At 41.7% G+C, this 23,983-nt stretch overlaps 1 protein-coding gene across 1 annotated transcript in view; it reads left to right on the top strand.

Moving 5' to 3' along the window:
• The window catches only part of LOC310762813 (prosaposin-like), a 33,389-nt gene that overhangs the window by 6,100 nt on the left and 3,306 nt on the right, over positions 1–23,983 (top strand). Inside the window, exons 2-11 of the mRNA XM_083614311.1 lie at positions 8,261–8,394; positions 10,759–10,833; positions 11,454–11,579; positions 11,922–12,116; positions 14,881–15,024; positions 15,520–15,576; positions 19,227–19,340; positions 21,130–21,225; positions 21,696–21,876; positions 22,029–22,192. Coding sequence (XP_083470437.1) covers positions 8,261–8,394; positions 10,759–10,833; positions 11,454–11,579; positions 11,922–12,116; positions 14,881–15,024; positions 15,520–15,576; positions 19,227–19,340; positions 21,130–21,225; positions 21,696–21,876; positions 22,029–22,192 — 1,286 coding nt within the window. The remainder of the gene's footprint in view (positions 1–8,260; positions 8,395–10,758; positions 10,834–11,453; positions 11,580–11,921; positions 12,117–14,880; positions 15,025–15,519; positions 15,577–19,226; positions 19,341–21,129; positions 21,226–21,695; positions 21,877–22,028; positions 22,193–23,983) is intronic.

Genomic DNA, 23,983 nt, shown 5'->3' with positions numbered 1-23,983 from the left:
TCCGTATCTTCAAGAAGTAACCAATCTTTTAACCAGCAGAAAGCTGCAGCTTCATAATACAACTTTAAATCTGGCAGGGCAAAGCCCCCTCTTTCTTTCGCATCTGTTAATATTTTAAATTTGATTCTGGGCTTTTTGCCCTGCCAGACAAATTTAGAAATATCTTTCTGCCACTTCCGGAAGCACTCTGTCTTGTCTACAATCTGCAGTGTCTGAAACAAAAATAACATTTTTGGCAATACATTCATCTTGATGGCAGCTATTCGGCCTAACAAAGAAAGTTTTAGTCTTGACCAACTATCCAAGTCTCTCTTAATCTCTGACCAACATTTTTCATAATTATCTTTAAATAAACTCAGATTTTTTGCTGTTATGTTTACCCCTAGGTATTTAACTTTTTTAACCACATTTAGTTCTGTCTCTTTCTGAAGCTGTTCCAACTCAATATCTGTCACGTTTTTCCCCAAAACTTTAGTTTTTTGCTTATTTAACTTAAATCCTGCCACTCGACCAAAGTTTTGAATCAGTTGTAGTACTCTTTTCAAACTAGACTCCGGCTCCTGTAATGTCAGAACTAGGTCATCTGCAAAAGCTTTAAGCTTATATTGTTTCGCTCCGACCTGAATCCCTTCCACCAACCGGTCCCCCCTAATCATATTCAGGAGCACTTCCAGAACCGAAATAAACAGTAATGGGGAAATCGGGCAGCCTTGTCGTGTACCTTTTTCAATTTTAAACTCTTCTGTAACCACATTGTTAACTATCAGTTTAGCCTTTTGTTCTGAATATATTGCCTCAATCCCGTTCTCAAACCCCCGTCCCACTCCCATTTCTTTTAAATTCCCCTTCATAAATTTCCAAGAAATGTTGTCAAAGGCTTTCTCCGCGTCTATAAAAATTAAAACTGCTTTAGTGTTTATGTTTGTTTGTAAAAGTTCCAAAATGTCTATGATGTTCCTTGTGTTAGTAAACATGTGTCTGCCCGGGAGAAAGCCTGCCTGGTCTTTATGGATTATCTCACTTAAAACTTTCTTAAATCTTCGTGCCAAAACATCTGCAAATATTTTGTAATCCACATTTAAAAGGGAGATGGGACGGTAATTCTTGAGTTGTGTCTTTTCAGTTTCTGACTTTGGAATCAATGTGATAAATGCTTCTTTCCACGATTCAGGCGCCTTCTTCCCCTCCATTATTTCATTACTGACCTCCAACAAAGGTTGTATCAAATAATCCTTCAATGTCTTGTAGTAGTTAGAGGTCAGTCCATCTGGCCCTGGTGATTTGCCCTGTTTCAGACTCAGGATGGCCTGTTCAATCTCTTGTCGTGTTATTTTGCCATTTAAAATTGTTTTATTTTCTTCTGACAGCTTTGCTAATCCATTTCTCTCCAAAAATTGTGTAATCTCTATTTCATCTTGTGGCCCTTGAGTATATAACTTTTTAAAATACCTCTGGAAGCACTTTCTAATCTCTCCCGGGTTCTGAATGTTCCTTCCTTCAACCTCTAAGTTTGTTACTGTATTTAATCTTTGTCTCCTTTTCAACTGCCAAGCTAGCAGTTTCCCACATTTATTTGCCGATTCAAAAGTTTTTTGTTTCATTGTTTTAATCTTCCATTCTATTTCCTGATTTATCAGCTTGGAATATTGCGCCTGATAAAGTTTAATTTCTCTCAGAATCGGTTGGGACTTCGGGTTAGATCTTAACTTCTTCTCCAACTCTTTGATACTTTCCAGAATTTTATCTTTCTTTTCATTTTGCAGTCTTTTCTTTAAGGAATTCTGTTGAATCAAGAACCCTCTCATCACAGCTTTACTTGCATCCCAGATAGTTCTTTTTTCCACCGTAGTGTTCAAATTAATCTCAAAATAGTCCTTTAAGGTTTTTTGGGCCTTCTTTACAATTCTTTGATCTCTAAACAGGCCATCATTCATCTTCCATCTAAAGGAGCCGATTGGGATCAATGTCATATCCATTCTCAAGGCGTTATGGTCGGAGCATGTTTTGGGGCAGATTTCCACCTTCCTCACCTTAGGTGCCAGACTTCTAGTTATCCATATTTGGTCGATTCGTGTCCAAGTCAGTTGAGCTTCAGAAAAGAATGTTCCTTCTCTTCCCAGGGGGTTTCTAACTCTCCAGATGTCAACCCAGTCCATATTGTCAGTCATTTCAAAAAAGGTCTTAGGTAGTCTTCCCTCTTTAGTAATGTTCTGGTTCTGTGACTTATCCATATTTGTTGATACGACCCCGTTCATGTCCCCCATCATAATGACGTTGTTGTAATCCAGATAATCCAGCATGATCTCGTGCAACTTCTTATAAAAATCCGATTTTCCTTCATTTGGAGCATAAATTCCTAATATCAAAATTTTTTCTCCTTGATACTGTACTTCTATTGCGAGGATTCTTCCACTTTCATCTTTAAAGAGAAATTTTGGTGAAAGGCTCTCTTTTGCATAGATCACTACACCTCTCTTTTTAACTGTATCCGATGATATAAATTCTTGACCAAGCCTTTTGTTTATTAACACCTTTCTATGGAGCCTAATCACATGTGTTTCTTGTAAGCATATAATGTCCAATTGTTCCTTTTTTAGAATATGAAAAATTTTAGACCTTTTTTCGGGACTGTTACAGCCATTTATGTTCCAACTCAAAAGCTGCAGAGACATCCTGGATAGATCTGGTTATTCTTTCTGGGGTGGTACCTTGTTCTCCGGTCCTTGAGGATCCGAGGGGGCGGGCTCCCCTGGAAGTTCTGGCGCTGGCAATCCAAGTCCTTTGTGGAGGTCTTCTCCGTGTGCTCCCAAAAACTTGTCTCTATCTTCCACTGTTTTGATTTTGATCTTTCTCCCTCTGTAGGTAAAGGATAATCCTTGTGGAAACTCCCACCTGAAGATAATTGCGTTGCTTCTCAACAGTCTTGCCAATTCCGTGTAGTTAGATCTAAGGTCCAGCAACTGCTTAGGAATGTCCTTGTAGATTTCAATTCTCTTGCCCAAAATGTCTAGTGACTTTTCGTAGTGCAGGCCCAAAATCTTGTCCCTTTCCTCCTTTGATCTCAGTGTTATCAAACAATCTCTGGGCTTCTCTGTCCTTCTGACTCTGCCAAGCCTGAAAGCAGATACAATTTTAAAGTCTTTTTCCTCTAACTTCCAAAACTTGGCAAATTCCTTAGTTAGAAATTCAATAAAGTTATCTTCTTCCACCTCTGGTATTGACCGTATCCTCAAGTTGGTCTCCCTGTTTCGCAGTTCTGTCATCAAAAAGTAAATCTGATGTTCTCCAACTTGTTTGCTGAGTGGTCTTACTTCTTTCTCAAGTTCTTCCAGTCTTTGACTAGTATCTTCAGCCAGTTTACGATTTTCACCTACAGCCTCCTTTAATTCTCCAATAGACTGGGCATTCTGTGCAACTTGTCCAGTCAGCTTATTCAAACTTTCTGTGTTCTGTTCAATTTTAGCTGTATGCAAATCAGCCTTCTTGTCCAGAGCCTCCAGTTTCTCCAAAATTTTCTCCAAGACAGAGCTACTTGTCCCTGAAGCCATATCTCCCAGGTGCAGCTCCTCTGTCTCACCCTCCCCTGCCTGTATTAGGGAGGCCGCCTCTATGTCTGGAGGCAAAGTGGAAGGCAAGGCCGGCACAGAAGATCTACGCTGTGAGGCTGCAGATAAAGTTAGAGTTGTTTGTTTAGTCCTTCCTCTTCTCCTTGCGCCACTCATTCCAAAGTTATCTGTAATCCAAGGTCAATCCAAGTTGTTCCCATGAGAAAGCAGAGTCCCAGATGCAATAGTCAAACAGAGGCCGGGAAAGGGAAAGTAAAACAAAGTCACTGCTGTAAGTCCAAAATCCTCTAGAGGGAGCTTAATACGTCTTCAGGGAAAAGATCAAATCCAAGTTAAACTTATAAATTTAAGTCCATGTCTATCGCCTCCACAATGTATTATTTTTAGCAGAGTGAAACTTAAAGCAAAACAGTGTTTCTTACAGTGCCTTGACTGCAACAGTTTCAAAGTATCCAGTTCCAACTCAGAATGTTTCAAAATCTGAATTCAATGTATCCAAAGTTGCAAACTGGTGCTCATCCAGGCAGCTCCAGCACCAGAGATTCTTATTTATTTTATAATCCACTGGTGCCACAGAAGAAGGGTATCAGTGCACCCCGAATATAACCAGCAAAAGTCAATAGCTCAAAGTCTTTCACTCAGAAAACTGCTTTAACAGGGTGCCAGCATTTAGTTAACGCATAACTTTTTGTCTCCACTCCTCCTGCTCTTTGCTTAAAGTTCAGTATAGCGGGAGATGGGCTTCCTGCTTATCCTCACTCCGTTTTCAGCCAGATTTCAACTTTTTTAAAAAAGTTTTAAAAGTTTCATAAAGTTCTCAAAAAGTTTCAGAAAGTTGACAAAAGTTTCAGAAAGTTTTCAATGTCCAAATTTACTCACGGGTTGTAGTTTCCAAAGTTCAGAAAAGTTGCAGGAAGAAAGGACAGCGCTGACCGGCAACAGCAATGCGGCTTCACTTCGCTGTTTGCGCAACGACCCACAGCGCCGCTACCCCCTCCGCGATCCGGAGCCCCTTACGGGGTCCCTTCAACGTTTTGGGGGCTGCTTCTGGCGCCCGCCGGGTCCCGAGACCACAGGCTTCTGCCACCTGTGGTTTTCCTGAATGGGTCTCCGCTTCGCCGTAGCGGACGACCCGTTTACAGCGGAGCTCCCTTCTCCTTACTCGGAGAAGGCAGCCATTACCGGTCGCGCCGCCTCCGGAAGTCAAAGGTAAAATCAGTTTAAACTATGAAGTCTGAATTCACTTAAAAGGCCTGCTGTAATAAGTATTTAGTATTAAACTGACTAAGCATTTGACCTGCTGATTTCAAATACATGGCAAAAATGCTGCCAAGTAGACAGTGAACTGTCATCTGCACTGGGATTCTGATATAGTGAAGTCTGTTGGCTCTGCAGAATTTGAGGTCCACAAGTGCACCATTTCATGAGCTCACAAGCAAACTTCCGCCTCTTCCACTCTCCTCGGTCCATATTGGGTTGCAGAAACTATTGAGCCAAAAACATGTTGAAATTGAGATCAAGGGACTAGCTTACCTGTGACCATTTAATTTAAGTTTGAAAAACCTCTGACAACTTTGTATTGAAACTTTTTTCGTCCACAATTAAGAGCTGGAGAACTTTACTGCAAATAGGTCAAAACTTCTCAGCTTTTGCCTCTAGAGGGTGCTTCTTGCCTTGGTTAAAAGCACCTTCTAAATCCATTATTCTCAGATGTTTCAGTATGGGACATAGCTGTAAATTTACTGTATCTTTTAAGCCCTTTTAACAAGAAAGGCATTCACATTTTCATAAATTTTATGGAAGCAAGTTCCAGTGAGTTTTTTACATCTGATTTAGGATTATAGCCCTAAAGAATAAAAAGAATGTCACTTAGCTGTCATTTCTTTTGTAAAGTCTTGCACAAAATAGGAGTGACCTTTGGTCAGTACAGAAAGCTCGTAAGTTGCGCAAAATGACTGAGCATCTGACATTGAAGCCTGTGGGAAGGGAGCACTTTATCAGTAGCTTGTGTCCTTGCAAACGTTAAGTATCTTAGCCTGTCCTTGTAAATAATCCATACTCCCCCTGCCCTGCCAATCTTCTGCTCTGTTTGACCATTCACCCACCCGTTGCCAAGATGTTTTACGTGTGCAACACTAATGCAGCATCTCTGCTGGTTTGCAAATCGCTAGCTTCAGTCAGCTATACTTGGTGCCAGTGCTGGTATAATGCTACATTGTGATGAATGATGGGATGGGAGGGGAAGGAAGATTTTGCACGTGAGAGGAGCACATGTGAGCTTGAGACTTGCTGCTCTAACCATGATTAAGATACTGGTACTGTAATAAGAAAAAAATTGTGAGTATGTGTGTATTAATTTCAGTGGTACTTGAAATATGTGCTTTAGATTGCAAAGTACTGCATGTTCCAAAGGAAAGATTTATCTAGAAGTTGATTCAGTTTCGTGTGCAACATGGTTCTCTGTTCGCATAAGATTTGCAGTGTTACTTACCAATATCAGTAATGTAACTTGAAAAAGAAAGCAGCTACATCTGCATAGAACTATAGAATTCTAGGGGTGGAAGGGACCATTAGGTTCATCTAGTCCAACCCTCAGCAATGCAGAGACCTTTTGCCCAACGTGGGCCCAGAACTTTGAGATTAAGACTCATGCTCTACTAACTGAGCTATCATGTGGATTCTGGTACCACTTAAGAAATTTCTATCATGGACATCAGTACTTATTGGTCCCAAGATCACCCTGAAATCATTTCACTGCAGAGTACAACACTGGTCCCACTATCGGAATGCTTGTTTTCTGAAATCTTAAGTTATCCGAACACAAATAATTATACTCAAACCTTGTTACACAAACATATCTGAACAGACACACTTTGCCTGCTTCCTTACTAGATTGCGTTTTGTGCTAGCCATTTTTGGCAGAAACCATTGAGGGTGGGAAAGAGATCAGACAAATTCGTGTTTTCTCTTTTTGGCTTTTGCTGATTAGCTGCAGCAGTTTCAGGCAGAAAGCATGGAGGGCAAAAGCATGGATTAGAAATGTTCCCATATGAAGTAATGGGAAATCATCAGTTCATTATGCAAACACTCTCTTAATGAATGATTTCCTGAGAACACATTGTGTTAGGAAAGCAGGTCCTGCATGTAATGGTAGGATTAGGCTGTGTCTAGTAATAGACAAAACCAGCTATTCACAGGCTGCTTTATATCCTTATCCATCCCAGTAAAATTCCCCTAGAAGCTAGATAACTAAAAGTCTCATCGGAATTTCTGTAGTTACATACAGGTAGTTTCCAATTTCCATGTTCTATAGACTATAGGACAGGCTTCCTCAAACTCTGCCCTCCAGATGTTTTGAGACTACAATTCTCATCATCCCTGACCACTGGTCCTGCTAGCTAGGGATCATGGGAGTTGTAGGCCAGAAACATCTGGAGAGCTGAGTTTGAGGAAGCCTGCTATAGGAAGTGGAAGATTGTATGACTGGAAAATTTATTGTGATAAAGACCTCATGTCCCTGTTTGCACATGCTCAAACTCTCCAGTTCTTGCCTTACTGTTGAAGATGGAAGAATTAGAGGTTTTAGTGGCAAAGCCATTGTACATTATAGAAACAATAAACTTGGCAATAATATTTAAATTAGACTAAATGCTTGATGTTCTCTTTTGCAGTAATTGAAGTGCTCTCTTTATCATCAAGCCTGAAATGTTGATAATTGAGTAATCCAGTGAGTGAAGTATGGATGCTAGATTGACCTTGCTATCTTCTGAATCGTAATCCATTTAAAGCATTGTGAATTTGCTATAACAATATTAATTTTAAAACACGGGAATAAAATAAAATACTCCCAAGTTTTATTTCTGAGCCTCAAAGCTGGGAGAGGGAGCAGCAGCAGCAACTATCCCCCACTGCCTGACCTTCACAGATGCATGCAGTACAGCTCTTGCTTTCATTCTTAAATTAAAGCAAATGTGCATAACCACCTTACTCAGCTTTGTTCCATTGTGAATTTAAGATAGTTTCCTGCAGGGGGCAGTACTGGAGGAAAATCCTAGAGCAATGGCTCCCAATTAGCCAAGTACTGCAGACCCCCGATTTTTCAGACGCCCCAAGCTATTTGAAAATTTTGATACCTCAATAGTAGTTTTTGTTACGTGAATGGTGCCATGGACCCCCTAGGTAGGTTAAAATACATACAATAAATAAGAAATAAAAAAGCAATAGTGATACAATTTAAAATTATACAGCATCTGGCACAGTGCATTAGTTGCTACAACAGGCAGAAAATTTACTAAGCAGTCTCCCAACACCCTCAGCAATTTCCAAGTGATCGGGATGGAGGGGAAGTTTGGGAACCACTGTTCTATAGGAAACAAAATTATCTAGCAGTTCCTAATTGGTGGGTGACAGGTGCCTCACAACCTGTTAGCTCATCAGTTGTCAGTTTCTCTTACTCTAATGCATCTGTATTTAGTAAATGGTGAATACACAAAAATAGCTTCAAATGTATGATGTGAAGAGTGCTCTGGCAGTTAATGCTAACCTAGGTCTGTTCAGTTGTGTATTCATTTCTGTTGTATGAATTTATCATTTTTATTTCTAAGGTTCTTTAAAGACCATCAGCAGAATGAAATTACTTAAGTGGACTTACCTGTTTTTGAACAAATAACCTGAAAACTAATTTCCCCCAACAGCTTTGTCAAGCCCCCTCCTACTGCACAGAGAGTGCGCAAAAGGTCCTGAGGTATGGTGTCAGAACCTGCAGACTGCATCTCATTGCAATGCAGTTAAGCATTGTCGGCAAACTGTTTGGAACAAGCCTACAGTGGTAAGTCCAACTTTTTGATGTGACAGTAAACTGGAACTAATTTTTGTATCCCTGGTAAATTTAAATGTTCTATAATCCATGCTTTCTGAACAAAGCAAGCATACCAGCTGACTGATTATATTGGTTTGCAACTAAATAGAGCTTTAGAAATGTAGCCTTATGAGGCTTTGCCCTCTGGTGGGAAAAATATTGCACCCGGGAAAGGGAAAATGGGAGTCAACAGACACTCAAGGAATAGTTTCAGAGAAAAAGCTTTATTTCTACCATCCATGAACTGGTAGAAGGAGCAAGTGTGATAACTCACAAAAAGCATGCACGAGTTCACAGTCATGTGCACAGAGCATATATACCCTTCCAGTTCCCTCCCCTTTTCTCCTCCCTCAGGAGTCCTGCCCATGAGTTCCTCTGAGCATGAACAGAAAGCTGTCTTGGGACTATTGGACTCTTGGCACCCTTCCCAGGAAAGGGGGAATGAGAAGCCAAAGGGGGGTGGGTCGAGGAGCCCTGGTGGTTCAGCATGTCCAAGATGTTGCAACTGAATGAGATAAAAGTCAGTTCCCAGGCCTGAGTATTCTTGGCAATGACAGAGCCTATTCATTAGCCTTTTGAAGCCTTCTCGTGCTGATAAAAGAATAACATTTTGCCTATGTACCAGCATTCTGTGAGAATCCACAGAAAAGCTGTAGCTGTGGATTTTTAGAAGACAAAAGGAATTTTGGACAGTTTTGAACAGTTTTGAGGCATGTGGTGATTTCACAGACAGGATTTGGGTATCCTGTCCCTTCAGTAATACTTAGGATCAGAACCCAAAGCCTTTGGCCATGCACTTGCATATCTTTTGCTTAGAAGGAAAGGGGAGTGATGACTCGCAATATACATGCATATACACTGAGCATGATAACTTGAGTTGAAAGAAAACTAAGTTCTTAGAACTTTCAAAGATCAAGGACAGGTCATCACTGAGCATAACTGTCCCTTTATGTGAAGGAACACACAATCTGGCAGGTTTTTGGTGTTATGCTCCATGTTATTAAATGTGACCCAATTTCTCTCTCATCAGCTACAGTTTATATTTGACTAAGAACAAATGTGCCCATGTACACTTTAAGAGTTTATTAAAACAGTTCCCTATTTTATCCAAACTAGGAAGCTGACTTGGAGAGTAGTGCTTTTGCCGCCTGATGTAGCCTACATGAAATTTATTGCAGATATTTATTTATATCTCACATTTCTTGCCAATCCCAGGACAGGTCACAATAACATAAAATCACAAAATAAAACAATAATATTCCAGTATTTTGTTTACAACAGACAGGGATAGCTAAAATAACACAATTAAAACAACATTGTCACAGTGCTGCACAGTGAGTTCAACTGAATGTAGAAGTGCTGCCATATCATTACCAATACTGCCAAGAGATCAGGGAGAATCTGTAGGGTTTCACTCCCCTATCCTTCTCTGACAGAGATCATGCATCACGGTGACCAAGGGTGTTTCAGCCAGAACCCTGGTTATAATTGCTCAAAAGAATCAGTTTCTTCCAAAAGTATCTGAAGATGTCCACCACCCTCTTTAGGACCTTGTTTAAAAAGGGGGATATTAATATAAAGGGACGCGGGTGGCGCTGTGGGTAAAACCTCAGTGCCTAGGACTTGCCGATCGCATGGTCGGCGGTTCGAATCCCCGCGGCGGGGTGAGCTCCCATCTTTCGGTCCCAGCTCCTACCCACCTAGCAGTTCGAAAGCACCCTTAAGTGCAAGTAGATAAATAGGTACCGCTTTATAGCGGGAAGGTAAACGGCGTTTCCGTGTGCTGTGCTGGTGCTGGCTCGCCAGAGCAGCTTCGTCACACTGGCCACGTGACCCGGAAGTGTCTCCGGACAGCGCTGGCCCCCGGCCTCTTAAGTGAGATGGGCGCACGGCCCTAGAGTCGGACATGACTGGCCCGTACGGGCAGGGGTACCTTTACCTTTTACCTTAATATAAACTTTGGGTTCCAGGGAAAGCTTCTGGGGTTCTTGGAAACTGCTGGTACCGCCCCCTTGAACAAAGAAGTGTTTCACTGCCATTTGGATCCACCCAGTCAATCCCCTTCAGCTTCCTCTTGAAAGCCATGATGGATAAGAGTTGAGGCTATGTGTGATTGAACCACATCCTTGGGTTGCAGCAGCTGAATTTTCTCCCACGCAACCTGACTAGATGGTATTCTAGATCCTGCTACTGGAACAGTTATCAGTGGGTGGTGTCATGGTCCATGTGAATGATGAATTGTAATTTCTCTTAAGGGTAAGAGGCAATACTAGTGTAGTACTGGGCAATAGTATGCACGTGTCCTTATTGATCAAAGGTGTATGTTCTCCTCAGAAAAGCATCCCTTGTGACTTATGCAAAGAAGTTGTAGCTGTGGCTGGCAAGGTCTTGAAGGACAATGCCACGGAGGTAAGAGTGGAGCTTTGGTGTGGTCTAATCCGATACATAATTTGCAGGATGCTAGTTCAGTTGATAATGCCCGTTGTATAAAAATGTACAAAACATTACATTTTCTAAATTGGAAATTCCCCTGTTGAAATTGAGTGGTGGGGATGTTGGATAACATATTCATTATGAGCCCTTTAGGGACAGAATTATTGAAATGTATAAAACATTGATGTGAGCTGCTCTGAGGCCTTGCAATGGTGCAGGGATCAAAGTCAAATAGAAAGTTCATCCCCCAAATAGCTTCTTTACTTGAATTCCAACTGCATTATCAGATTGTTGAAATCAGTGTAAAAAGCAACCACCTTATAACTCTACTGGTAGACAAAGGCTACCTGACCTTCATTGTTAGAAGTGGAGTTACTACTTTTATTTGAATTCCACTACATAAGGAGCTACAGATTGCAAGAGTTGTGTCTTCTGTTCAGATTTTTAGTGCTAATTTTAAAAATTAGCTACAGGTACACTAATTTTAATGACCCTCTTTCATGGTTTGGGAATCATTAAGGGTTTCTTTCTGAAAATGAAAGGTAGGCAAATCTGTTCAGTCCTTGAGGCTATAAATCACCTGTTTTCTGTTACAGGAGGAAATAAATGCCTACATGACTAAAGCATGTGAGTTTCTTCCTGACCAAGAACTGGTATCTCAGTGCAAGGAAATGGTGGATGCTTACTTGCCAAATATTCTGGATATGATCAAAGAGGAGCTTGTGAGTAGTCTACTGAAACTGAAGCAATTTTATTTTATTCCGAATTAATTGGACAAGCTAAGCGGGCTTGGTTGCTTCCGTTTGGTGAACCTAATACTTCTCTTTTTCAAGCATTTAGATGTTGTGTGGTGGGTGATAAACCTTTGGTGGCTAGGGCTAGAAGAAGGGTTAGATCTGGTAATAATAATTGTGGAGTGGAGCTTAAGCAAGTGCTGGCTGCTTAGCTCCTGTTGTTATTTCTACTTGATTCTTGGGGGTCAGGTACTTGTCTGGCATTTCTTCTTTGGAATTTAAAGTAGAATAGAAGCAAATAAACATGAAGTATTGTTTGTTGATCTATAGGATAATCCTGAAGTTGTATGCAGTGCACTCACGTTGTGCCAGTCTCTTCAGAAGCATCTGGCAACATTGAAATTGCAGAAACAGCTTCAGTCTAACAAGATTCCTGAACTAGATTTCTCTGAACTTGCATCTCCCTTCATGGCTAATGTGCCATTACTGCTTTACCCCCAGGACAAACCCAAGCAAGAATCTCAGGTGAGAATGTAGCATGTCAGATCTTAACTGCAATGGGACTGTACAACAAATGGGTTATTCCCATGGATAATTCTTAACAAATATAGCTTGACTGTACTCAAAACTCTGGAATACAAGCCTGTACAAAATAAACTTCTTTGGTTTCAGCATTAGCAGTCTATGTAGCTGATGCTTTTGGCAAAGTGTTCTACTGCATCTGCAAATTAAATTATCCAAACCTTAATTGGTTTATCAGCCTGCTTCTTTACCAAATCAGAAGTAACAAAATAGAAGTTGTATCAAGACACGTAACTGAGAGGTCAGTTCTGCTCATGCAGAGTTTTTATCTTGCTGTACTCTGGAATAATAATGATACAACCTCTCCAGGACAAAGATCATCATCATCATCATAAATTTATTATTTATACCCCGCCCATCTGGCTGGGCTTCCCCAGCCACTCTGGGCGGCTTCCAAAAATAAATATATTATAATATTATAATACTGTACTACATCAAACTTTAAAAGCCTCCCTAAAAAGGGCCACCTTCAGATATCTTTTAAAAGTCTGGTAGTTGTTCTCTTTGACATGTGGTGGGAGGGCATTCCACAGAAGGCCCTCTGCCTGGTTCCCTGTAACTTGGCTTCTCGCAGTGAGGGAACCGCCAGAAGGCCCTCGGTGCTGGACCTCAGTGTTCGGGTAGAACGATGGGGGTGGAGACGCTCCTTCAGATATACTGGACTGAGGCCGTTTAGGGCTTTAAAGGTCAGCACCAACACTTTGAATTGTGCTCGGAAACGTATTGGAAGCCAATGTAGGTCTTTCAAGACCGGTGTTATATGGTCGCGGTGGCCGCTCCCAGTCACCAGTCTAGCTGCCGTATTCTGGATTAGTTGTAGTTTCCGGGTCACCTTCAAAGGTAGCCCCACGTAGAGTGCATTGCAGTAGTCCAAGCGGGAGATAACCAGAGCATGCACCACTCTGGCGAGGCAGTCCGCGGGCAGGTAGGGTCTCAGCCTACGTACCAGATGGAGCTGGTAAACAGCTGCCCTGGACACAGATTTGACCTGTGCCTCCATGGACAGCTGTGAGTCCAAAATGACTCCCAGGCTGCGCACCTGGTCCTTCAGGGGCACAGTTACTCCATTCAGGACCAGGGAATCCTCCACACCTGCCCGCCTCCTGCCCCCAAAAAACAGTACTTCTGTCTTGTCAGGATTCAATCTCAATCTGTTAGCCGCCATCCATCCTCCAACCGCCTCCAGACACTCACACAGGACCTTCACCGCCTTCACTGGTTCCGATTTAAAAGAGAGGTAGAGCTGGGTATCATCCGCATACTGATGAACACCCAGCCCAAACCCCCTGATGATCTCTCCCAGCGGCTGCATGTAGATGTTGAAAAGCATGGGGGAGAGGACAGAACCCTGAGGCACCCCACAAGTGTGAGAGCCCAGGGGTCTGAACACTCATCCCCCACCACCACTTTCTGAACACGGCCCAGGAGGAAGGAGCGGAACCACTGTATGACAGTGCTCCCAGCTCTCAGCCCCTCAAGACGGTCCAGAAGGATGTTATGGTAGATGGTATCAAACGCCGCTGAGAGATCCAGCAGAACTAGGAAACAGCTCTCACCTTTGTCCCTAGCCCGCCGGAGATCATCAACCAGTGCGACCAAGGCAGTTTCAGTCCCATGATGAGGCCTGAATCCCGACTGGAAGGGATCCAAATGGTCCGCTTCTTCCAGGCGTGCCTGGAGTTGTTCAGCAACTACTCACTCAATCACCTTGCCCAAGAATGGAAGATTTGAGACTGGGCGATAGTTGGCCATCGTGGCTGCATCTAAAGATGGTTTTTTAAGAAGCGGTTTAATAACCGCCTCTTTCAGCGGGTCTGGAAAGGCTCCCTCACGGAGGGAAGCATTCATCACCCCACAAAGCCCATCACCCAGCCCTTCCCGGCTAGCTTTTATAAGCCAGGATGGGCAAGGATCAAGGAGACAGGTGGTTGGTTTCACTTGTCCAAGCACCCTGTCCACACCCTCGGAAGTAACAGATTGGAATTGATCCCACGCAATTTGACTAGACAGGACTCTAGCACTCTCTTGCCCCGGCCCTGCTCCTACGGTGGAGTCTACCTCTACCCGAATCTGAGCGATTTTATCTGCAAAAAACTTTGCAAAATCATTGCAGGAGATCATGTAGCCTGTACTGGGCCTCGATGTAACAGGTGGTTCCGCTAAATTGCGAACCACCTGAAAAAGTCTCCGGCTGCTGTTTTCTGCAGATGCAGTAGAGGCGGTGAAGAAAGTCTTCTTCGCCGTCGCTACCGCCACTTGGTAGGCTCGACATTGAGCTCTAACCCGTGTCCGGTCAGCTTCAGAATGAGTTATCCGCCACCGGCGCTCTAGCCGTCTCAACGATTGTTTCATTGCCCTCAGATCCGTGAGAACCACGGGGCTGTCCAGGCTCCATGCAATCGGAGAGGGCATTAACGTAACAGGGTAAAATATTTATTGGTCAGCGTTTCACTAATCCTTTGTTGGTTTAAACAAGTTGAATGAATGAGTCTATAAAGGTATATGCTATGAATGGATTTTAATCAAGAGTCTTTGGTCCAAAAAAGTGACCCATCCTATTCTGGGGAGCAAACATCACTGCTTTTCAGGGCCTCTTGTATTAGAACTGGTTTATTGGAGGCCTTTCAGAATACTATATAAAGCTTTGTTCAGTTCTTCTTTCAAAGATGTAATCTTACTAAGGTGTGCTAAATGCTTGTCATTGCAGGGAAATGACAATGTATGTCAAGATTGTGTTAAGCTGATAACTGACCTTCAGGAAGCAGTGAGGACCAACTCAACCTTTGTGACTTCTCTCATTGAGCATGCCAAAGAAGAGTGTGAACAAATTGAACCTGCGTTTGCTGATCTGGTAATTGAATAGATATGGTTATGTTTATCTTGTGTCAGTGGGATAAGTGCTACAGTAAAGTAACGATTCGATTTTTAATGCCATTTTTAAAGACTAAGCAGTCACTTTTCTGAGGGTAATAGTAAAGCTTAAAAGTCTTCTTCCACAGTGGCTCTAAACTCACACTATTTAAGCTCTAATTTTGCCCTATTTGGCAAGCCTGTGGGAAAAGTAGAAACAGGGAGACCAAGTTCAAATCCCAACTTGGTTATGATGCTCCCTTGGTGACATTGCCAAGATCACCATCTCTGTTTACTCATTCTTGCAACAAACTTGAGAGATAAAAGGAGGAGATGTTTGCATCCGTGAGTTCCTCTGATAAAGGATTGGATCAGAAGGCAATTTGTTGTAACATAAGGCAAATGACTTATTTTAGGAACAGTATGGTGGCTTAAATGATATTGTATATATGATACTATTTACATTCCATCTCAAATCATCTTCTCTTTCTAATAGTGCAAGTCCTACATCTCCCAGTATTCAGACTTAGCCATCCAGATGTTGATGCATATGGTAAGAGGAATATTGTTTGTTAATAATTGCACTTCTAGTTCTGAAGGGGTCATTCTAATAGGTGTGATGTGAAGATTAATACAGTAAATAATATGTATAGGATAACCATGATAGTTTGACAGTGTCATAATTGAAGTGTCTCGCTTGCAGTGGTTCTCAACCTTGGGTCCCCAGATGTTGTTGGACTACAAATCCCAATATCCCTGAACTATGACCTTGCTAGCTAGGGATGATGGGAGTTGTAGTTCAACATTTGGGGTCTTTAAGCATAGGCTTGACAACCATATGTCAGGAGTGCTCTGATGGTGTTTCCTGCTTGGCAGGGGGTTGGACTCGATGGCCCTTGTGGTCTCTTCCAACTCTATGATTCTATGACCAAAGGTTGAGAAAGGCTGCTTTAGAGGCTGAATCTAAGCTGCTGCTTACAGCAGAATACTTGCTTGTTAAATGACCATTTTCTTTAAAGTGTGTTACCCAACCATGTGCAATCATTTTTGTATTAACAAAAGTTAAGTGAAAGATACTGAAGCTCCACCTCGGTTTATGGCAGCAAAAATAAATAGCACTTAGATTCATTACTGTATATTTTATCTGCACTTGGGCATTTTCCATACTACTTTCAATGACCCAAGTATCAAAAAATGAATAAATGTTGGCTTTTAAGCATAGCAAAACAAATCTCACCCACGATTTGGTCCCTGGCAAGATTTCCTGCCTCTGAAAATCTGTGCACCATTCAACTGCTTGGTTATTTTCCTGTTAACTTACCATGTCTTCCTTTCTCTCCATTTTGTCAACAGCAGGAACAGGTATGTGAGAAACTTGCTTGTGGTGGTGCCTTGCTTCTCCCCCCCCCCCTCCTCCGCCCCACCCCCGCAGCTGTAGTTTAAACTCTTGCTTAGAGGTAGATGTGGTGTGACAGAATTCAGCTTTGACAGATTCAAGGACCAGACAGTGGCTTTGGAAAAATAGTAATTCCAAGTGCCGAATGAAATTTCATCTTGGCTATTCTGAACCAAAAGGGAGTCCCAATTTTTATTATCTTCTGATGTGCATTTTAGTAATGGAGCTTCAGAGGGCCCCATGAAGCTCATATACTCTTCTTCAATAGGGTACTACAGCGAATGGGGCTTTTGGAACTCCATAATGTTCTTTGGGCATAGCTGTTAAGTAACATTTCTAGGAAGACCTTGCGCCTGTCATAGTTTAGTGGCAATATGTGTTGCATGTGTAGTGCTGGTTCTAGTATTGTATTTGAGTGCATGAACGAGGGAAACAAGAGGTGAGGGCGGAATGGGGAGAGGAAAGGTTCTTCCATATCTAACAATTGTGCTGAATTTTTTCTTCCCTGGCATATCTGCTCTTGCATGAGAATTCTTTGGGCAACAGACTTTAAAATGCTGAAGCTTATATGCCTTGCTTTATGATAGCTTAGTACTGAAGGAAAAGTGCATGCTACTTCTTGATGTCCAGTTTACAAAAGGAAAGAGAAAATACCTGGTTTTGCCTGTGTTTAGAAATAGGGAGGACTTTCTCCATCAAAGGCTGTCTGGGTGGAAACACCCATACTAGGTAACAAAGCTTAATCTGTAGTAGGGAAAGCTTCTGCAGTACTTTCTGTTTATAAAAGCATGATTTTAGAATCACCAGGTGCTGCAGCTGTATAGTATTTGGAACTTAATGAGCCAGTCCATATGTCATGCTAAACCATGGCTACTGCAACAGAAACAAGCTGCAGCAAGCCTTGGGCTTCTGAATATTATATCCCACCCTCCTGTGACATGGCTGTGAGGAAGAGATAGGAAACTCTTGTTTCTGGTTCTGATTTTTTGTTGTTTGTTTGTTTGTCCAAACCCAACTTGTGTTAAGCTGGTTTGTTTCAACATACTGTAACTGAGATTAACCTGATTTTGGACATAATGCATAACCACAGTTTCCATCTCCTTTTCTTCGCTGTGCTAGAAAGGAGTATGTTAGCCTAAGGTTAACTGCAGTTTCTATCATGCTAGGCTGTGGTTTATTGTGAAGTCCAGTCAAGCTCACCCTCTCTTAAACATTATTAAGTTTGTCCTGAGAGAAGCAGGATGCTGGTATAACTCTTGAAAAATATGTAGAAATGTTCTTAATTTCTGTTAATTTAGATATATATGGTGTTTATTCTAATATCTTGGTACACATTCTTTTTCAAATGGCAAGCTACTTGCACTGTTTTCCTCATATTTAAAAGACCAGTGGTCAAAGTGAACTAAAAGTAACTGCCCCTAATTAAATAGCATACTCCATTTGAATATGCTCAGTAGCGTACTGCAGTGGAGAAGGAATGGAATGCAAAGAAGGAGGGTGTTCTTGGGGCAAAGGAAGTACCTTATGAAAGATTTATATAATTAAACAATTAAACTAATGGAACAAGTATTTTCTATAAGGTATAAAACTTGCAGTGGTTATGGTAGTTGAGCATGGTATAAATTTTGCAATATCTGTAACAGTCTGCATGCAGATGCACTGAACAGTAAATTGCAGGTAGGAAAGCTTGTGTCTTTCAAATATGGATAATATCTTATTTGAGTTCAGAAAAAGAATTCAAATTGTCCAAATGCAATTTTGGTTTTATCAATGGCTCGATCTTGTTCTTTTGTGTGGAAATGTGAATTGGCTACTTCAAAACAGTTTAATGCGAACTGCTAATTAGTGTCATCCTAGAAACACATTTTTATGCCTCCTGAAACTGGGCATAAATATGGTATCCAGCAAAGTGCCTTTTAGAGAATCAGTAATTCAATGGCACACCCAAATTTTTATTGAGTACTGCTTAAATGTAGCATCATGAGGTATGTTGAGCAAAGAAAGCATTGCATTGACTGTGTATCTCCTCTCCTTTGGATTACCATTCTAAAGCATTAGGCTTGTCTCTAGTCAACTTTTAAGCATTTTGCGCTGTAGTCTAAACCTTGCTGATCAGAAGGTCAGCAGTTCGAATCCCTGCAACAGGGTGAGCTCCTGTTGCTCGGTCCCTGCTCCTGCCAACCTAGCAGTTTGAAAGCACATCAAAGTGCAAGTAAATAAATAGGTACCCCTCCGGCGGGAAGGTAAATGGTGCTTGCGTGCGCTGCTCTGGTTCGCCAGAAGCGGCTTAATCATGCTGGTCACATGACCCGGAAGCTGTACGCCGGCTCCCTCGGCCAATAAAGCGAGATGAGCGCCGCAACCCCAGAGTCGTCCTCGATTGGACCTAACGGTCAGGGGTCCCTTTACCTTTACCTATACCGTTGAATTACTAAAGTCAGTTCAATTATTGGAGAAATTCAGACTGAAAGCTCAAGTACAGTCGTACCTCTTGTTACGTCAGTCTCGGGTTGCATTTTTTCAGGATATTCAGTGTATACTTCTGGGTTTTGCCGCGCATGCATGCGCAGAAGCGCTCTATCGTGCCACATGTGTGCGCAGAAGTGGCACTCTAGTTGTGGACTTTTCGGGGTGCAAACTGCACCCCAGAATGGATCGAGTCTGTAACTAGAGGTACCACTGTAGTATCATCTGAAAGGCATTTGAGACTCCTTTCACAGCTTTAGTGTGTGGTGTGCTAAGACTTGACTAGTTCTCCTTCCTGCAGACTCTCAGGAAATAATTGGAACTGTACTTTATGTCTCCAGCAACCCCAGGTTCTTTGTGGCATGGTTGGATTGTGTTCTTCTCTGAAATCTGTGCCTCTCCAGACTCTGGTACCTGCAAAAGTTATCTCTCAAGAAAAGGTAGAACCAGTTGAGGTAAGATTTGGTGTTTAGCAGTCTATATAGTACTCTTGGTGTGGGATGACATTATCTGGTTCAGCCTTGATGCCACTAATGTCATCCAGTAGATTCTTGCCATCATAACCAGGGGTCGGCAAGGTTTACCTCACCTGGGCCGGTTCACTCTAGCGGAGATCCCTCTGTGGGCCGGATTGCATGTGTATGTGAGTGCACCTGCCCGCGATTGTCTGCTTCTGCGCAGACACAATTTCCGGCACTGCGGAAGTGAGTCCCCACGCCTCGCTGGCTTAGTGCAGCACACAGGGATTCACCAAGCAGGCAGTTCAGTTCAGGGGCAGCTTGTGGGCCGGTTAAACGACCCCCGTGGGCCACTTGTGATCATAACGCTTACTACAATATTCAAGGAAGCATGTGGCTAATGCATACCTAGATGAATCCAGCTCTCCATGCACTTCTCGGCCTGCCAAACCCACAGTTCACTTGGAAGAAAAGTTCTGGTTTCTAGGCACTAGAACCATGCTATATAGCTCCAGCCACCAAACTTAATTATTTTGTCTATGCGCTCCTTAACCAAAGCCTGAATACATATGTTTATTTGTATGGCAAATACAGATAAATAACAAAAATACTCATGCTTAGCATTGTTTTACTATAGTTATCAAGGCTTCTGCAGGCAGTTAAGATTACATCTTTCCATAATAGTTAGCTGATTTCTGGTTTTAAATATTTATATGGTTTTTTATGGTATGGCTTTCTATATGACTTTTAATACATAACTTATGAATACATGCATACATAATTTCATAAATTATGCATACATAATTTCATAAATAAAACATGTAGGCAGATACAATTGCTTTGTTTATACCATCACTTGACAAAGAAAACCATAGTTCAGTGGTGAAAGTGCACATATTTTGTATGGAAGAATGTTCCGTTTTCAAGCCCTGGCATAGCCCATTAGAAGGCGTCAGGTAGGGGTGATGGCAAACACCTCAGCCTGAGACCTTGGAGGACTCTTGCCTGGCTGAGTAAATCTAAGCTCAATGGCATTATAATCTGACCAGGTATGAGGCAGCTCACTGGGAAATGGATTAGTGATTTTGATAACTGAGTGTTATTTAAATTGCCTCGAATTTGTTTGTTCTTCCCCTCTTGGCACAAGCAGTTCCTGCTGGATGGCAAAATTGTGCACTGTCTTCTCCCTCCCTGCCATATATACCTGGGCTTCTTTGGATTCCATCCACATGCTATAGTTGAATAGCTTGGGACCATCACCCTAAGCCCCTTGTCTCTGCACATATAATTCTGTAGTGGGGGGAGAAAATAAAAAATTGTGTTAGTCTTCTGCCTTTCCACAAGTAACAATTGGTACTCACTAAGCAAAATGTTTTTTTGTTGTATGGGAAGAAAAGTAAAAGTCTAGATTGTCTAGTACTCAAAAGCATTCACAGTTTGTCACAGCTAAGCATGCCGCCTTAAATGTTAGCCTCAAATATTGGATGCTGTCCATAGCATTTAAAAGTTACGGATTTCATTTAAGGGATTGCACAGACTTTAGTCGATAGTAGAACCTGAAAAATAATACAATTTAGGTTATTTTTTTCAGAGATAAGCAGTGGGACAAATACAAAGGATTTATGCAAATGTAATCTTAAAGATTCATGTATTCTGTAAACTCAAGCGGACTTCGAACCAAAAGTCATACCACATTTCATGTTTTTGTAGCTGGTGGTCTTCTAGATGTGTTAGATGTTTGAATGTATTCTGAACTGCTGTATATGTTATTTATTCCAATATACAGAATAGCTTGAGTCAAACAGAATCTTTCTCTCTGTGTGATGCATGTACGATAATGGTAGAAGAGGTGGCCAGCCTTCTGGAAAGCAATAAGACAGAGGTGTGTATCTTTTACCTACGTATCTTTTAGGATAGGGACACTAAATACCTTTCCCCCTAAATACATCTTGCTATCTAGGTGCTGTTTGCTTTGATTGTTAAAGAAGTGTTAGTATCATAGCAATAGTATGCCTAGGTTTTTATAGCATAACTTCATATTATGCTTACACGATGTCTGAGTTTTTCCAACTTCTTATAGATAGTATTTGATGAATCAGAGTCCACATTTTCCTTTGTTACGGATTTGTGTAATCCACATTAAATAGCTGTGTGCCACACTGAAAGGAATTAAGAGAGTGGAATAATAAATAGGAGAGGTATTGATATCTCTTTGCTAAAATAATGTATTAACTTGCTCAACACAAATAGCTTCAGATTCTAACTTGGTAAGTAGATGATGTCCCTTTACAATCTCTGTAACTATTATCACGAAAGTTACTTTACTTAACATTTTCATTTTGTTTGTACTAGGAGGAGATGGTTTATGGAATGGAGAAAGTCTGTTCTGTGCTACCTGCAAAATACCGACAAGAGTGCAAGGACTTTGTGGATGTCTATGGGAAGTCTATAATTGACATGCTTTTGGAAGCAACTGATCCTAAAATGGTGTGTGTGATGTTGAGGTGCTGCTCAGACAATACTTTGCCTGCTGGTAAGAACTTAAGGAAACAAGTACTCTAACTAAGCGCTCCTACATGTTTTTAGTTGGCACCACACGGGTTTTTTTTCTTTTCAGTATTGCATATTTTAGTTAAGTGGCTATAGGAAAAAACTTTGAACATTGGACTCTTCTTGTATTTTCAGAAAAAATTGTTCCAGTGCAGCCGCAGGTTGGGGACATCTGTGATGTCTGCAAGATGATTGTTGCATATGCTGACAAGGAATTGGCAAAAAATGCTACCACTGCTGAAATTGAAGATTTTCTGGAAAGAGTCTGCCGCTACTTGCCGGCGTCTGTCAGTGACCAGGTAAAATAGATAATTAGTATTAGACACACCTGTATTTAAAGTGTAAAACATTATGTGTGACTAGTGAGCAACATTGGCTTCTGCTCTAATCTTCTGGTTGTATGTTGTAACCATGCAAGGCTTGACACATGAGCACAAGACATACTAGGTACTGTGATCTATTGTATTTCCCTTGCCTGTTGCATTATTTCTTTCCTCTGTGAGAAGGAGCAGAGCACTAGCCTCCTGGTGACCTGGCAGAATTAATCTTTCTCCTCCAGTGCCTTATTAACCAGTCCTTAACTGGGGTGGGATGCTGATTTGAGTGGCTAGTGGTCTTATTTCTCTCTCCTTCCCCATCCCCTATGAGATGTTTACGTGGAGTTTCACCAGCCTAAACCACAGAAATAACTTACTGTCTGCTTAGCTAGCATATGCAACTGTTTGAGCATTAAGAGCACAGCATATTGTCAGCTGTGCGGGGTGGAGGATCAAAAACACATAAGCAACAGGAATGCTGAAGGATGCACAGAGGAGTGCATCTCAAACAGCCACAAATACAATCACTTCAGTGTTTCACAGTAAGTTGCTGGTACATTGAACTTAGCACATTGTAGACCTGCAGTCAAAGAAATGAAGAGCAAACATTTCTGCAAATCCCTTGTAAAACAAGACAGGTTGCTGTACCCACAGTTTATCGCAACTGACTAGGAAGCTGTAGTTGCTTGCATTGCGTAAGTGGCAACCTCTGTCCTATCTGTTCATTGAGTTTTTCTTGGCGAGAGCAGTCATGTGAGGACTATGAGATCGAAAACAAAACCGGATGTGGACCATGGATAAAATCATTTACTCCATGATGTATTACATTAAAAGTCATTTGCCACATTTGCTTTTCATGCCAGCAACAAACATGCTTATCTGCATTTAAATGTAAAGGGGCACATGTGAAACACAGGGATGCATGCTCTTACTTGTATCGGTTAACCCCTTGAGCTGTTGAAATGAGTAGGACACTTGTCCCTTCCCAGAGGTGATGTGTTGGCTCCCATTCAGCATTGACTTTATCAGGGACAGAATCCGTGGACAACTTTATAGTGGGCATGAGTAGAATGATCCATTATTCCCCAGATTATTCTGTTCATAGCAGCCTGGGTTAATATTGTTAATAAATTCACAGTGAAGGTGCATATTTTGGCAATTAAATTACCACCTGGCAAATTGATTTAATGTTTGTACTAAAAACCTGTCAGTAACTCATTCATAGTTAACATTCAGATAGTGCATACAAACCATGGGATGCGGTGGAGGGACATGCTTCAGTGCACTTTTCTATGGGAATAGTAGATCTAGAATGGAAAAAGAGGTGTCCACAATAGTTGATATACTGGTGCTACCAGCGTTGTGTAAATCACCTCTAATGTCTCATTCTTTGGTAATGCTAACAGTGTAAGTCCCAGTCACCAAATGACTTGAATTGTATATTGCAAGTCCATCTGAATTTACAAGCTATGTGTGTTGTGTATGCCCTGCTTTGGGAGCCTGTGACCAAAAGCAGCATGGGCAAATAAATGTATAATGTGTGTACAATAGTAAAAAACACAGTAGGTAGTATTCAAAGCCTTTGTTCTATTTGCACAAGGACTTTTGACACTGCACTGGGATTTCCTCTCCCTGTGTGTCTCCGCATGTCCCGTATAGCTGTTCTGTGGCTTATCCCAGACCTCTTGTGTAGATTTGGGGAGGGGGAGAGTTCACTGCACAAACAGAAGTCATTGCATTAAGTGAAAGAGTAAACTGGATACCTCCCAATAG

The sequence above is a fragment of the Podarcis filfolensis genome (assembly GCF_964270895.1).
Source record: "Podarcis filfolensis genome assembly, chromosome: 5".
Classification (NCBI taxonomy): Eukaryota; Metazoa; Chordata; class Lepidosauria; order Squamata; family Lacertidae; genus Podarcis; species Podarcis filfolensis.
This window is presented reverse-complemented; position numbering and strand designations above follow the sequence as displayed.